At 41.9% G+C, this 15,396-nt stretch overlaps 4 protein-coding genes across 9 annotated transcripts in view; 1 reads left to right on the forward strand and 3 right to left on the reverse strand.

The window, feature by feature from the left end:
- The window catches only part of elovl8a (ELOVL fatty acid elongase 8a), a 6,817-nt gene extending 1,750 nt beyond the window's left edge, over window positions 1-5,067 (reverse strand). The window contains exons 1-8 of one of the 2 annotated variants that reach the window (XM_031563087.2): window positions 4,410-5,067; window positions 4,271-4,310; window positions 4,080-4,146; window positions 3,077-3,264; window positions 2,644-2,724; window positions 2,313-2,369; window positions 2,120-2,234; window positions 1,354-1,481 (exon numbers count right to left, since the gene is read on the reverse strand). In XM_031563087.2, coding sequence (XP_031418947.1) covers window positions 1,354-1,481; window positions 2,120-2,234; window positions 2,313-2,369; window positions 2,644-2,724; window positions 3,077-3,264; window positions 4,080-4,146; window positions 4,271-4,285 — 651 coding nt within the window. In that variant the 5' untranslated portion in view covers window positions 4,286-4,310; window positions 4,410-5,067. Of the gene's footprint in view, window positions 1-1,353; window positions 1,482-2,119; window positions 2,235-2,312; window positions 2,370-2,643; window positions 2,725-3,076; window positions 3,265-4,079; window positions 4,147-4,270 lie in introns of both variants that reach the window. The other variant, XM_012827805.3, reaches the window with a different exon arrangement.
- Window positions 5,068-5,188: 121 nt separating this feature from the next.
- On the reverse strand, window positions 5,189-8,457 carry selenop2 (selenoprotein P2). 4 transcript variants are annotated; one of them, XM_031563355.2, is made up of 6 exons: window positions 8,301-8,457; window positions 7,940-8,191; window positions 7,422-7,634; window positions 6,786-6,894; window positions 6,574-6,687; window positions 5,189-6,534 (listed from the first exon to the last, which is right to left on the reverse strand). In XM_031563355.2, exons 2-6 carry the CDS (start codon window positions 8,155-8,157, stop codon window positions 6,286-6,288), a joined length of 903 nt encoding a protein of 300 aa, XP_031419215.1. In that variant the 5' UTR covers window positions 8,158-8,191; window positions 8,301-8,457; the 3' UTR covers window positions 5,189-6,285. The 4 variants fall into 4 exon arrangements, with proteins under 4 accessions (XP_031419215.1, XP_012683444.2, XP_012683443.2 ...); XM_012827990.3 differs by having other exon boundaries at window positions 5,189-6,687; XM_012827989.2 differs by having other exon boundaries at window positions 5,189-6,687; window positions 7,940-8,210; window positions 8,301-8,395.
- A 641-nt stretch (window positions 8,458-9,098) lies between these two features.
- si:ch73-382f3.1 (uncharacterized protein LOC100151273 homolog) lies at window positions 9,099-11,904 on the reverse strand. The gene is made up of 4 exons (XM_012827948.3): window positions 11,402-11,904; window positions 11,091-11,244; window positions 10,653-10,828; window positions 9,099-10,442 (listed from the first exon to the last, which is right to left on the reverse strand). The coding sequence occupies exons 1-4, from the start codon at window positions 11,549-11,551 to the stop codon at window positions 10,071-10,073; spliced, it is 852 nt and encodes a 283-aa protein (XP_012683402.1). The 5' UTR covers window positions 11,552-11,904; the 3' UTR covers window positions 9,099-10,070.
- Window positions 11,905-11,998: 94 nt separating this feature from the next.
- On the forward strand, window positions 11,999-15,368 carry toe1 (target of EGR1, exonuclease). 2 transcript variants are annotated; one of them, XM_031563352.2, is made up of 8 exons: window positions 11,999-12,539; window positions 12,675-12,715; window positions 12,957-13,053; window positions 13,599-13,757; window positions 13,854-14,113; window positions 14,205-14,367; window positions 14,501-14,846; window positions 14,877-15,368. In XM_031563352.2, exons 1-8 carry the CDS (start codon window positions 12,426-12,428, stop codon window positions 15,239-15,241), a joined length of 1,545 nt encoding a protein of 514 aa, XP_031419212.1. In that variant the 5' UTR covers window positions 11,999-12,425; the 3' UTR covers window positions 15,242-15,368. The 2 variants fall into 2 exon arrangements, with proteins under 2 accessions (XP_031419212.1, XP_012683401.1); XM_012827947.3 differs by having other exon boundaries at window positions 12,004-12,539; window positions 14,501-15,368.
- Window positions 15,369-15,396: the final 28 nt, after the last annotated feature.

The raw sequence follows: 15,396 nt of genomic DNA on the forward strand, positions 1-15,396 counted from the left end.
ATAATCGCACCAATAGTTGTCTGCTTCTCACCAAGCTGCTTGCCGATGGTTTTGTAACCCATTCCAGCCTTGTGCAGGTCTACAATCTTATCTCTGACTTCCTTGGTCAACTCTTTGGTCTTGCCCATGGTGGTGAGGTTGAAGGTGTGAAGTATGATTCTTTGGACAGGTTTCTTTTATACACACCACCAGTTGAGATCAGGTGTACCTTGTTAGGCCTAATGAGGACTAATCTGTGTGCTTCTTGGGCACATAACTGGTCATTGGGAGCCAGAATTCTTGCTGTTTGCTTGGGGGTTCAAATACTTATTTTCTGCATCAAATACAAATAAAGTCATAAATGTTATAAAAGGCAGTTTTCTGGATTTGTTTGTTGATATTCTATTTCTCACTGTTAAAATACACCTACCATTACAATTATAGATCACACATTTATTTGCAAGTGGCCAAACTTGCAAAATCGGCAGGGGTTCAAATACTTATTTTCCCCACTGTATGTTGTAAAAGCACATTGTGTTACCTCCTGGTATAAAATGCGCCGTACAAATAAAGTTTGATTTGCTTTGATACCAAACACATCAATCTGAAATGCTGCAACATGTAGGCTACAATTTCAGTACTATAGTAGAACAAAAAGTGTTGTTTTCAGTTCAGTAAGTGAAATAACAAGACAACATACTGCTACTAGAAGTCTATTGTAGCCCTAATGCTGACCCATGCTGTGCTCCGTATTTGGAATCAAATTCACCTTAACTGCAATATTCTCCCTTGACAGAGTGAGTCTTCAGAAGAAAATCCTAGCATATTTCATTGCCTGACCAATATTTCAAGCCAAGCAGCTATCAGACACCAAGAACAAACTTTTTGATCTGTTGGTTTGCCTGTTACAGTCCTGTAGATACCACTGTTGAGTGTGGTACATTTAGTTGTGTGGTAAACGGCGTCAGAGGTACAGTTTTTGTATGGCTGCCTTCTGTAGCTTAGTTGGGTGCATCTATCTGGCTGTGTTTGCCAAAGATGCTGCTGCTATGGGTTGCTAGCCCATAGCTGCTAGCCCAAAGAGGCCAACAGCTGCCCTATTCACAGCAGTCACTAGACAGGTAATTTTAGTTATACACAGGGAAAGATGTTAAATTCCTTGTGCTATTGGTTGGGGACTTGCCACCGCAGCCAAATCTCTCACTGTCACAGGCAAGTGCTTCTACCCAACAACCTAGCCTAAGTATTATAACAACAGGGTGCACTACAGCCATCAAAGGATGAAAAGGATGTTAGGTTTTGCATGCATTTTGTAATTGTCTGTGTTGACACCAGTGTGACCCAAAGTTTCGTATATGGCGGCCATGGCCTTACCAGCTGCAAGGAGGTCAGGTAGCGCTTCCACCACAGGTACGGGTGCATGTGGGGGCCACAGGCAGCCAGCCCATAGTACAGGTACATCACCACATGGACCAGACAGTTGATGAGTCCAATCAGGAAAGCTGAGGACCACAAACAAACAAATATAAATAAATAGAGCAAATATAAATAAATAGCACAAATAGAAATAAACAGACACATGCGCACAAACAAAACAAGAGTGTGCGTGAGAATGGGGTGGGGGTGTATGGAAAAATACTGATTCAGTCTGTTTTCTGTCTGTTAAGTTGAATACTGATTAAAGAAACATGGGTATGATTAAGTCTATCATCAGTTTTGACTATCGGTTCATTTTAAACTGCACTAGCTGTATAAACCTGCACTGACAAAATAAAGTGGACGGCCGCAAACATGAATCCAATAACCTTCAGAGGTAAAATGTTAATTGGCTTCAGCTGGAGGTTTTGGTTTTGGCTAAAGGTTGGTGCTTTAGCTTTACTCTCACAGAGAGTTAGAAAGTGCCCTTAGATCGTGAAGTCGTCTCTGTGATTCCTCAGCACAAAAGGAATGTTTCGGCAGAAATGTTTTGATCAGTCATGCCTCCAGCCCACATAAAACTGGAAGTGTGCTATGGCATTCCTGAGCTCGTGAGAAATGTTCTCTCAGAAAAGCGCAATGCCTTCACCCCGTGTATGTTTTTGTGTGTGTCTGTAACAGGAGCGTGCTCCGCTTCATGTGAACTTCTGGTTATAGGACTTACATTGGCCTCCAGCCACATATTTGACACCTGCCCACCAGTTAAATATCATGGTGCAGTGGTGGTAGACGTGCAGGAATGTCAACTGACTGTTCTTCTTCCTTAAGATGAAGAACACCTGAGAGAACAGAACTTAAGTAAGTGCACAATCTTGGAAGCTTTGTGTTACTACGTTAGTGTAATTGTGTTGACTTACTGTATCGCTCAGTTCAATGACTTTAGAGAAGTAGAACCACCAACACACTTTGGCCATCTATGGAGGAGGAACAGTTAGTTGAAACACTACATCTGTCATGTTTCGCATTTCTAAAATAAGGACAAAAATGGTGGTGCATTGATAGTGCGTTCAAAATTGATTCATAAATGCAGAGGAAAGTAGATTTGGTCCTGATATGAAAATGGGCAACTGCAATTATGTGTACATATTTTTGACATGTGTCTTCTACCAGACTGTTGATTTACCAACAGATAAAACAGCAGCAGAGCAGGGGGAAAAGCGAATAAGAGAGAATTTCATAAATAATTACCCGGATCCCTAATGGACTGTTGCTGTAGTCCACTGGCTGACACATCAAACTGTAATTAGCCAACCAGGAGGTCGCAGTGAACTTTTAGGAGGGGAGAAGAAGAGAAAAAGAGAGAGAGCAATCTAATACTGAATTTAAAAAACAACAACAAATGTATTGTCTGAACCACCTGTAATAATCCTGCTTTCATCATGATGATACAGAACTGCCATCAAATTCCCAGTGGTCATTGTGGTCCCATCTTTGGCCCCGCCGTATCATCCGAAAAGAGCTCATGAGGTTTTACTCAACATTTATCTCAACCGAAAAATTCTTTATTGCTGGGGCCATTAAAGAGGCTGAACAAAAGCATGAGCTCTACTAGTTAGCCTACTGTTCAACCACGACACCCATGCAGATAGTCATGTTTGGATTCCCCCCCTCTCAGACCTACCTCATAGAACATATAGCCAGAGAGGCACACCATGGCGAAGTTGTAAACGATGAGGATGGCTTTGATGTTGACCGGCTGCTTATTTGCCATAAGCTTTGGTCCGAGCCACACGATTATGAGGTAGCACAAGAAGATACAGGTAATGGGGACGGGCGAGTACACCAACAACCATGGATCTGTCCTTTTGTCTGGGGGACACACAAAATTGGAATACCTTTCATGTCAGCAACAGACATAATTTCTCTTGTTGTTTTGTCAAAAATGTTTTCATCTTAAACTCATGAAGATTCATGACATCCTTCACCCTACCTACTTGAATGGATACAATAAATAGTGAGATTCAGTATTTATTTATTTTTTTTCAAATAATTGAACACACAGTCTTGGACTGCAATACTTAGAGTTTTATAGATGGAAATAAATGTTGTCAGATGTCTCATTTAATGCCACCAGGTGTTGATATGAATGGGTGTGCATTTTTGTCATAAATCGGCAATTTTTTACCAAGGACACAAAGACTGTTATTATGTTATGAAATTACAGAGTTGATGTATATTTCATGCATGTTTTAAATGTGTGTTGTTAATTCTTAAATACATTGTTAAATACACAAAAGACTAACAATCCTGAGATTTAGATTTGCACTAGCTGTGTGTATGTTCAAATATTTTGTGAATTTCCCTGATTTTGAATACAACTGAGTGGTGCAACATCATTAAAAGGAGACTTAAAAAAATCGCTTAAAACGTCATTAAGACGATTACTTGCATCTGCAGAAATATTTACAAAAAACATTAGCGTAGCCCAACACAGTCTATTGGCCTTTAATTCTGAGAATTTGACCATAAACTCGTTCAATACTATTACATCTCTCACATGCAGAGGGCATGCATGAATATTCACTAAAGGAATACGCCTTTGCTACTGGTCACGGCCAGGCCAGTCAGGCAACGATGAAAGCACTGATGAATGCCATTTGAATTCCTCTTTTAATGAAGCCTACCTCCATTATCCAGGATCCACTGATATAAGGTTTGGAGCCTCTGCCATGGCGAGGCCACTTTAGACACCTGTACAAAAATAAGTTCACCGTGTTTGGTGCGCATATAACAAATAAAGTATTTTCTTAGTCAACCTATTATGAGACGATGCAACATTCTGACAAAAAGTGGTATCGGTAGACGCACAACTTACCGCCGTTCTCGTCATTCTATAAATAATGAAATGCTGCCATCTGTCGACAAAACAGACAAGAAAATTACAAATCCAACATTTTGGACACTAAAGATACAATACAGACAGACCCCTTACCCCAAAAATCACCCTCTCTCACCGGCAGGACACCAGTGTAACACTCAAGTCACTAGGTCATTTGTGGATGATAAGGTTACGGAGGTTGCTCCAAGAGGGATTAACAAAATCCCTTAACTCCAGGCTGCCACTCCACACTAACTTCAGAATCCTCTGTCTTCCCCTATTACAAGATGTACAGAGGAGATAATTTAATGGAATTAAATATGTTTTTTATATCGATTGTTAACAGTGCATTTTACATGATGGAAAATGTCCCTATGGATTAAAAGAATAGGAAAGAGCAACATATGACATTTTGAATGAGCAACATCTATATGGATAATTCACTCAACTGTTCTGACGGCAAAGCGATGATTTGGACTTTGGAGTCACTAGCGCTCTGGTCTATCTGTTCTGTCTCTGCTGTCTCCGAGATCATACAAGGGTGTGGGTGTTGAACTGGCGATGCGCTGATGCAGCCAACCTCTAAACCTCTTCGTGCGTTAGAGACCATTCACCTTATCGGAAGCGCTGTCTGTGTAGATTTTTTGCACAGCCACAGCTAGAACCTCTGGTCTCCATGACTAACTATATGACTATTTCAGTGTAAGTGTGTCAACTGAGTCCACATTGTCTATCGGTGACCATAACACTGTAGGCTACATATTTAGTTGAAATGTATAAGTATATCCTAGTTCAGTGTCTTCCACCCTCCATCTTTCCCCTTCTGCAATGTCTTTGTACACCCACAAGTGCAACAGATTGCAATGCCAGGATTGCTTTATGTACTTTCAGTAACAACGATTTCACTAATGAACATTTAAGGATGAAATCACTTTTATTACAACTGAACTTGCACAAAGAGCAAATTCTACACTAGTACAGACATCCTGCTTGAAATGATGGATGCATACTTTAAGAAATATATTAAAGGAAAGACAATTGCCAGTACGTCCACTTACAGCCCTGTGCGTGTTTTGAGAAACTCCACGGGAAGCTTAACATGTGTCTATGCATTGCATGATTTTCTTGACTCCTCAGCCACACTGCTTCCATACGCACACACCTCAGACAGGTTTCAAGTGCACATTTCATTACGTGCAGCAGGGAGGTCAAGGAAACCTGTGAACTACACACATGAAGCCCCAGAAGTACTCACATTACTTGCTCAGCTCAGTTCACATACTGGTCCTCATGATAACTGATGTGGCAATGGCATTAATTGAACAAACAGAAGGTTGCATTGGAAGAGGAAAAAGACAAGGGTGTATGGGGCTGAAACATCAAAATCGCTTTCCACACAGTAAATCCTAGTGGTGATGGGGGAGTATGCCAAAACCCAAACATGGACTGTGAGTAAACCCTGAAATCCTGATCTAATTATGGCAATGCATTATCTGCAACAATTGGGAAAATGAAGAAGACTTGTTTTGTCTTATGTCATATTTTTTTGTTTGCGTTTTGTATGTACTGCACCTGAGGAGAATTCTATGTCATCTTTATCCCAAGGACAATGCCTGAAGTCCACATGGTTCAGATTCAATGTCTTAAAAACAACTATAACCTACAAAATCATACAAGCAGTACATGCAGTACAGTTGGTGGAATAATTGTACCTGCAAAACTACATTTCCCAGTGCCCTTTATGATTTACTGTTTTTCTGTAACACAGGAGAAGACAGAACATCCGTTTTGAAAGTAACAGATATATGACCCATTGATAACCAATTTTCCCAACTGATGTTGTCTGTAAGTTTGAGAAGCCGCATTCACATCTCCATTTCACTGGTTGGAACTGAATGTCTAATGCAAAGCTTTAGAGTAAACAGCTGTGACTATGATTTAACCAGTTGACCAATGAATTTCTCTTAACAGTTTGCATTTTTGGTCAAATCAAGTCCCTCGACTGCAGTGCATTAATGATCACGGTGATGGTTTTCTGTTGTGGTATCTTCGTCCCTGGTTACAGCTTGGTCATGGTGGTCATGTGTGTGATGGTGTGCTTCATGGGTGTGGGCACCATCACCATCACTGTGGGAATGCTGCTGGAGCAGCTGGGTAGTGTCTGCAGGAGTCTTCTCTTGCTCCTCTGTCTGGGTCGTGTCTGCAGGAGTCTTTTCTTGCTCCTCTGTCTGGGTGGTGTCTGCAGGAGTCTTCTCTTGCTCCTCTGTCTGGGTGGTGTCTGCAGGAGTCTTTTCTTGCTCCTCTGTCTGGGTCGCTACATCAGGATGAGTCGACACAGGGGTTGGCTTTGGAGACGGCGTGGTGTCATTGTGTGTAGGCCTGAATCCCGACTCAAAGGAAGTGTTCAAATGTAACTGGAGACAGAATAAAAGTGTATTACCAACATATCAGATGCAAACAAACATGTTTCAGACAGATGATTTGTATGGTTTTTATGGCAATCTACACTTACCGAGCATCCACAGATATCCCTGTGGTACGTGGCCCGGGTGGCGGCCTCGACGTATGGGAAATTCAGGAAGCTGTACGGCAGTACGATGTGAAACGTCAGCTTGCCACATCTAAGTGGGTGGGGGTGGAGACAACAGTTACAGGGAATTCCCACAGGTAATCATTGGAGTTTGCTTTGCTCACTGATATTTCTAAAAGATCCGGGATAAGAAAAGCTGACAGTATTTTAAACTATTGGATGTCAGGGTTGATTGTGTGCCAGAAGCTCGATAATGCTAATGTAGGGCTAACTGTAAGATAAAACAGTTTTGTGCAATCAACTTTTTAAACTCCTATAATAGCCTAATCTGTATACAATTGTTTTGGCTATTCACTGTTGATCATGCATAGTTTTTTTTATAGATAATTGTTTATTACCATTTCTGGTAAATGTTGCAGGTTTTGTTGTGGTATGTGATTTGTTTTTTGATTACTAAGAGTAATGAATTACAGTTATTAACCTACATGCACTAATGAATTTAGAAAGGGCTGCTTGGTGGTATCTTACTAAATATGAAAACATGATCACAACAGGAAAAATGGATTGGTCTTCTGTCAGTATGATGGATAATGAATGGGATTTGTATACAAGCTAGACCTGTCATAAATGAGGACGTCATCTTTTTCTCCTTGAAGGGTGGACCAGACATCATCTTGCAGTGGACTCTGTTGATAGACGGGGATCCCGTCTGCTGCCTTCCTCTTCAGCTCCCAGTACATAGCTCTGGACTGGGCCTCTTGCTCATTCACTATCATGAAAGACACGTTTGCCAGCTTGCTTTGGGCAAGCCTGTCCCGCAAGCCTCCCATTCTTGAGGAGAAAAGAAAATATGATTTGAAAACGAACATGCTGTGAAGAAAAGAAAGAAGAACGGCAAGGCTAACCCTTTTGGTGAGGCAAACTGGGAAGTCAGATGTGATGTGCCTCAGCCTTGACTTTAACCATATCCTTAATATAATGGCTACAATCCAAAACTATTCACCCATTCAAGTCTGGATAATCATGGACAAAGACACAACGCAGTGCATAAAATGAGCAAAGGGTGAATACACTCTGGCTTCACGAGTCAAAGTTACAGAGCTCACAGCTCGGTCATTGATCTCACTAGGCCTTACCGGGAGGCTTGCGTGAGGCAGAAGTGTCAGCTTGCTTTGAGAAGAGCCACCACCACAATATGCCCCTGAAGCTCGTCCATGGGTGCTTTTCCCCCTATCTCCCAGTGTGGGGCAAGCTTGCATATCCTGGAGGTTCCATTTTCCCTCTCGATCAACAATGGCGATGCCCAGATGATGGCAGGGAGTGCAGACAGCCACAGAGCCCTAAGACCCTGCATCGCCCCTTTCCCTACTTCACCTGCTAAAAGACAACTGAGCCCACAGAGCCAAGCTGTTCTATTATTTAGAGTGAAATATTCAGACACACAGATAAACAAATAAAAAGTAAGACAACCTACTGGAAATAGCCTACCACACAAACCTGTTTTGATGCCTGTAGGACTCTCAGTGTGTTCCAGACCAGCAATCCACACTGATTACCCCCTGGTTTTAAAGTACACATCAGAGCCAAAAGCTGCCCCCAAAACAAACACCCAGAGCCAATCACTGGGTAAGATAGCTTACCACTGCAGTTTTGCCCTGAAAATGTGGGGTGTGTGATACAACCTTCAAACTCCACTTACAGGAGTTATTTTGTTAGCCATTTGTCATTGTTTGCTTGAAGTAAACATTGGGTTATTGGTTCACGTGGTTTCAATCCAGGAAAAACAAGATGCACCCCATGTATTTTAAGCATTTATATCTTATTTGAATCCTGATATTTAGCAAGGCAAACATGTATTCAGCTAGGCAATTTAAAAATACACCATGTGGATGCTTTAATAAATACAAATTATCAAACATCAATGATTAAATGAAAAATGTGTATGACCATTGGATGAACCTGCATTTTGTCACACAAATCAGTAGAACTTCAGTAGAACCCCTGACGAGTGAACAGTGGAATTGTAGGGTTATAAAGCTATGCTAACATCGAGTTTACTCAAGGCATATAGATTTTAGCTGTCATTGCAGCTTTGTTTTTTCCACCCCCTCACTGGACCAAAGTTCAGGTCTCTGGTAAACTTCTCCTGACACCATGACACAGAGCACTGGGAACACATTTCAGGGTTAGTCATTAAAAGGTTTGTCAACAGTTTTTGTTTCTGTCAATTTAAATCATGAGGTGTCGGAGAACTTTAAGATGTGAAACCGCATTCATTTCTAAAGATATGCTATAAAGGTTGAAAAGATTTATTCTTAAAATATTTTACAATACCTTTGCTTTGGTAATAGCATGCTGCACAAATGTATCATTCTGCAAGTACATAAATCTGTTTGGTTGGACGCCACCATGTGGTCAAAACAAGAATTTACTTTAAAAACAAGCTATAATGAGAGTGACAGTGTCCACAGGGCACAGTAAATGTTTGTAGTGGAAGAAAACGTATGTCATGGTGCACGTTTTCTCTCAAAAAATACAGAATGCAGAGGTGAATATTTCTGTATGAAATGAAATTGGATGAAATATACTGTGCTGGCCAGAAATGGGGTGGCATGTTGGTGTGTAGTGTGCTGCGATTCTGCCAAGTCCCTCACAAAACTGTGCGCTAAACAAAGCAAATTCTGGGTAGACCTACGTTAGTTAATCACTTGAGCAAAGAGAGCACAAATGCTTGCTTTTTTCGCCTTCCCTCTTCGCTGCCGAGGTCAAACAATAGTAAAAGCATGACCAACAATTAATTTATGGCTCAGTATTTTTTTGTGTGAGGGAATTCAGACAATGTCTCATCTTATACTCAGAACACATTTATAAGTGGATAATTCTCCTGAAGTCATGACACTATCTTGCTGTTGATAAATGTCACGAACGCATTGCTGAAGGAATGAGGCCAAACGTACTCCTGCTCAACACCATTACTTAGATATTCGGCATATTTTGGCTTTTTGGCTCTCTACTTGTTATTAGCTATGCTACTAATAATGTATTACGCATGATGGAAATACAAAGTGCAATGTCTTCAGATGAGAATCCACCAGCAACTTTAAAAAAATGCATTGGAAATTTAATATTGAAATAATAACTTCGATCACACACTCTTTATGCAATCAGGCTCCAAAGCAAAGCTCCCTTTAGACCCACCTCCGTTATTGCCTTCAACCAAATATTAATAACATGAAACTCTAAAACAAAACAGAAAAGAGAATGCTTCTATGTCATCACACCAATAAGTCCTTCGTCATTGGCTCCACTGCCCTCTGGACTGTCACATGACGTCATGATACCAAGGCCCAGTTCAGCCAGCTCTTCCTGCATGCTGGTAGACATTGTTTTGGGTTCTAATCGGTTGCATAAAGTTCTGTAGGAGGGCAAGGGGTATCCAAGGTCTCTGAGGAACTCGTACCCTTTGACCCCGACGGCACAGCGGATTTTGCGGGCAGTTAGCACGGTGTCCTGAGACCACACAGCCCTGCGTGAGCGCTTGGCCAAGGTAAGAGCCCGGATCTGGTCCTCAAACAGGAACATCTGCAGTCCTTTCTCTATCTTGTTTAGTTTGTGGAGGCGTTTCTTCATTTCCTCTACCTGCAAGGGATTAAATCATCAGTGTAAGAATGACATTATTTACACTTGTCTTGGCTGTTATGAGCACACGATCACAATGGTAATCTCAGCAATGGTAACACAAGAAGCACGAGACACTATTTCTACTCATTCTTGGACTATAACTCTGAAGTGAACCTGAGCACAGTAAGAGAAAAAAATTCAAGTTTGCTCAAATGAAGATGAACTGGCCTCTCTCTGTAGCCTCGCTGTGTGGTGTTGCTGCTGCTCCAGCTGGGCCTTGTAGTGCTGACAGAGGGAACAAGGCCGCTCCTCCTCTGCTCTATGCAGTCCTGCCTCCTCCTCTGGACTCAGTTTGGGCTGTCGCCGAGCATAGCCATGGTCTCCCACGTTAAGGTCCTTCTCCACTAGAAGTAAAGTACATACAAAAAAATCAGTATGCAATCAAACATTAACTATGCCACAAATTCCTGTCGGCTTTGTCAGAAAGTAGTCCTACTTAGAAGCTTGGCTCTGTGACTCTCTTACAGCAACATTTAAATTCTACCTCAAAGTCATGTGAGAGTGGCATCATAATATATTTCAAAGCAGCAAGAAGATCATAATATTTTTCAAAGCAGCAAGAAGTGTGAGAATAGAAGTTACCGCTCATGAGTACATCTACCTTACCTGGTTCTGGTTTAATAGGTAGAGTTATCTGGGGCGTGATTGGAGAGGGGGGGTCTGGCACATTAAAGAGGGTAGGGATGGCATTAGGTTTTAGTTTCTTTCCCCCTGCTGGCGATCTAGCGATTTCTTCAAACTGACTGTCTTCGAAATGGTCCTGCGAGAAGATAATATGAGATGTGTCTTTCGCAAGATATGGGAGGAAAGAACAGTCACCGTATGTTTGTCAGCATCCAAATGAACAACCGAAACGAACATTATGGTCATGCCACTGCATGACGACGCTTCAGGGGTGCATAAGTTTACAAACTTGCCTGGCATAGCCTGGAACAGGGAGTCGGCACAAAATCACGTCGACAGTTTATCACCCATTTTCTGCTTCGTACTGGGTCTTTCGGAAATCGAAAGAGTTGTTTACCTATAGTGGTGGAGTTTGAGCAATTTGGAGCAGAGCATCCACCCATATTTGTTTCCTTATGAAGTGGCGAAAGTTAGCAGTACGCTAACTAGCAATAAGCTATTAGCTTGCTAGCTCAAGTAACTAGTGTCTTGCTAATGATGACACGTAACGTTAGACAGCCCCCTAAAGCTAACCGCTAACCTTGTTAGCGGTTTAGCACGAACTTCCTTGGAATACGTTTTTTGTTAATTCACACCTAGCAGAAAGAATACAGCCATGCACTAAAAATATATTAACACTATCGTTACAAAATGTTGCACAACGAAGAAAGAAAAAACAGTTTGCAAGAATTTTGTGAAATCCAGACTTTGTTTGAGCCAAAATGGCACTGGGGTACTTGACGAGCGTATTTGCTGATGTCACTTACAAGGGTTTCCCAAAGAATAGCCTGATTCAATATTTCTGTTCATATAATTCTAATTCCAGTACATACAAATCCCCCCTCTTATATTAGTTAAGTATGTGAATGTAAATATGTATGAACACAAAAAATGTCAAAAAATGACTTTGCCGTATGATATGTTGTCATTTCCCCCCATGCCTTTACTACAGACATCAATAAGGGTCCATCTGGCCTCTCTGACGAAACCGCGTGCTTGCAGATTCAAGATACAAGAAGTGAAGTGGCTGTGTTTTTAGTGTACTACTGAAATATTCAGACAACACCTGAGCACACGCATATATCGATATAACCTATTGGAAACGTGTAAATGGTTTAATGAGTGTAATTACTGGTCATAGCAACTTATATCTGTTAGTCTTCCACTTGTTAGAGTCATGTGCATGACTATCTAGCCCATGTGTGTTTATGGTATACTCTCGGCAACGTTATTTCCAAATAAAGTTAAACGTTAGTGTATGATCGACCCAAGAATAATATGGAATCCTCGATGGTGATCCCCGTTGTGGATGTGCAGAGCAATAATTTCAAAGAGATGTGGCCAGCAATGTTGTTGGCCATTAAATCATCATCTTTCATATCTCTGGACACGGTGAGATATCAACAAACGTCGCTACGTTAATAGCATACAGTAACGTTAATAATATAATGCGAACACTGTTGTAAATGGGCAAATAAGTTAACTTTCCCCTTTGGCATGATGGATGCATGACCATGACTCTCTTAGGAACTGAGCGGTTTGGGAAACAGAAAGAATCTTCTTGCGGAGTAAGTAGAACTCGCTAACCTAAGCAGGCCAAGGGTGTAGCATTTCTGAATTGGTCATGTTATCTGTGATTTGTATAGATTTTGACTGTCTTTACTATCTAAGCACTGGTTAATCTCTTCAACCTTTCTATTGTTACCGTTCCCCTTAAACGACGTGGATGCCCCAATTATAGAACAGGTTTAATTAGAAATATGTTTAATGTGGAATTCGCGGGGGACTAAGATATGCCTGTGTTTTCAGGTCCATAGAAGACCGTTATAAAGCAGTTTGTCATGCAGCTCGTACACGCTCCATTCTGTCCCTCGGTATAGCGTGTTTCAAGAGACTTGAAGACAAAGTAAGATTTTACCTGTTTACATATCAGCAATTGTTCAGTCATTAAACTGTGTTCTCTTCTCATTTCATCCTATTATATACCATCCCACTGTCTATCCCTTTACTGGTTATACCTCTTTGCCTCTTTGCACTATCCACACACACACACAAGCACAAGAACACTATCTTTGCACTATCCACACAAGCACAAGAACACTATCTTTGCACTATCCACACACACACAAGCACAAGAACACTATCTTTGCACTATCCACACAAGCACAAGAACACTATCTCTTTGCACTATCCACACTTGCAGCACAAGAACTCTTTCCTCGTGGACATCAACACTGTCACAATCAATGCATACTGTACCATAGAGTCAGATCCATCCTTGTATCTGTAAACACCCCACTCCTTGTGAACATGTTCTCCCTATGTGTATGTGATTTATGTATGTATGTCTGTGAGTTGCATAAGTGTATAAGCTACTGGATGACCTAAATTTCCCTCGGGATTAATAAAGTATCCATCTATCTAATCATTCATGTTAACTATCATTTTCAGGCCGAACATACTTACTTTGTGCAAGTATACAACTTGACATTACTCTGCTCAGAGGAGTATGTAATTGAACCCCAGTCAGTCCAGTTCCTTGTGCAACATGGTTTTGATTTCAACAAACAGTACGCACAAGGATACCCTTACCATAAGGGCAACGATAAGGTAAATGGGAAAACTATACTTTGAATGCTAAACCACTTTAAAGTACTTCAGCGTATCCCTAACCTTCTAACCTTCTCTCTCTCCTTGTGCTTTAAGGGTGGTGATGTTCATGCGTTAAATGTTCGCAATCTTTTTGTGGAGCTCCTGAGAGCTCGCAAGCCTTTGGTCGTGCACAATGGGTTGGTCGACATGGTTTTCCTATACCAGTGCTTCTATGCTCATTTGCCTGAGCGGCTGGGTACTTTTACTGCAGACCTCTCTGAGATGTTCCCAGCGGGGATCTACGACACCAAGTATGCCACGGAGTACGAGCTGCGCCTCGTTGCCTCCTATCTGGAGTACGCCTTTAAGAAATGGTATGTGAAGTTCACACTTTGAAAAAGTAAGCACTATGAAATCCATGACCTTATCTCTTAACCTTAAGCTGCTCTTTTTATTCTCACACAGCAAACTGGATAATGGCAAATCCATTCAGGCAGGTGGCAAGGGACCTCATTTGGTCCTGGAGTTCTGTAACTACACAGGGAACACGCAGAGTTATGTGGACTACAGGCCCTGCACTGATGGCAACGGTGTGGGAGGCGCAGCAGATGTCTGCATACAGTTCTCAGTGAGTATCACAGTAAACAATAAACAACAATAAACAAACTTTATTTCCTTGAGCGGTAAGGTTTATCATACTTGAACATTCGACGTTTCAAACCATTATTCGGGTCGGTGACGTGTCCGTTTCCTTTCTTTAGGCGTACGGGTGGTGTCCTAATGGGTCTCAGTGTCCCATGTCGCATGACACAGACCTGATCATCCAGCAGGACGAGAAGACCAAGGATAGCAAGCGTCAGAAGAGGAAGCGGAAGAGGAAGCAGAAGGGCTCCAAGGAACAGTGTGAGGAGGGTGCGGACGCCCCCCCCACCAAGCAGGCTCACCTAGAGAGCGTCGATGTAGAGGAAGAAGGAAAGAACAAGGGAGCTGAGAAGAACTGTGCCACTGCTGAGATTATTGAAGACCTTTCAGATGCAGGACGCATGGACCATGAGACGCTGGGAACAGCCGAAAAGGTGGGAGGAACGGTTAAATCTGAGGCTCAAGATGGGGACCCCTCACCACCCTCTGCCCAAGATGGGGACCCCTCACCACCCTCTGCCCAAGATGGGAACCCCTCATCAACCTCTGCCCAAGATGGGAAAAAAGATGCAGGAGACAAGAGGGTTGATGGAGGGACACACAGAGCGGGATTTGATGCCTTCATGACGGGATACATCTTTTCCTATGCCAATTCTCTGGCAACCAAGCCTGAGGAGTCAAGCCCAGAAACATGGCTGCCTGGCTGCCTGAACAAGCTGTACCTTAGTGGTAAATCGGTGCCCTTACAGGTGGTGAAGAGCACGTTTTCTAAGTCGTCCAAAGCACACATGCATAAAATGGACGTAGTCTGGGGAAAGCGTAAGAGTAATGATGCAACTCCAAAGCTGGAAAAGATATGATACGGCTTTCCCACTGCAGTCTTGTTTAAAATGGTTTTGTTATTAATGACTTATTTAGTCTACTGGTGTACAGGTGACAAAACATGTCCTGTTCTTACTTACGTTTTATTAAAATTTGTAAAAGGTTTTTATTGAGATTATTAGTCTCATTACTT

The sequence above is a fragment of the Clupea harengus genome, chromosome 25 (genome assembly GCF_900700415.2).
Source record: "Clupea harengus chromosome 25, Ch_v2.0.2, whole genome shotgun sequence".
Lineage (NCBI taxonomy): Eukaryota > Metazoa > Chordata > Actinopteri > Clupeiformes > Clupeidae > Clupea > Clupea harengus.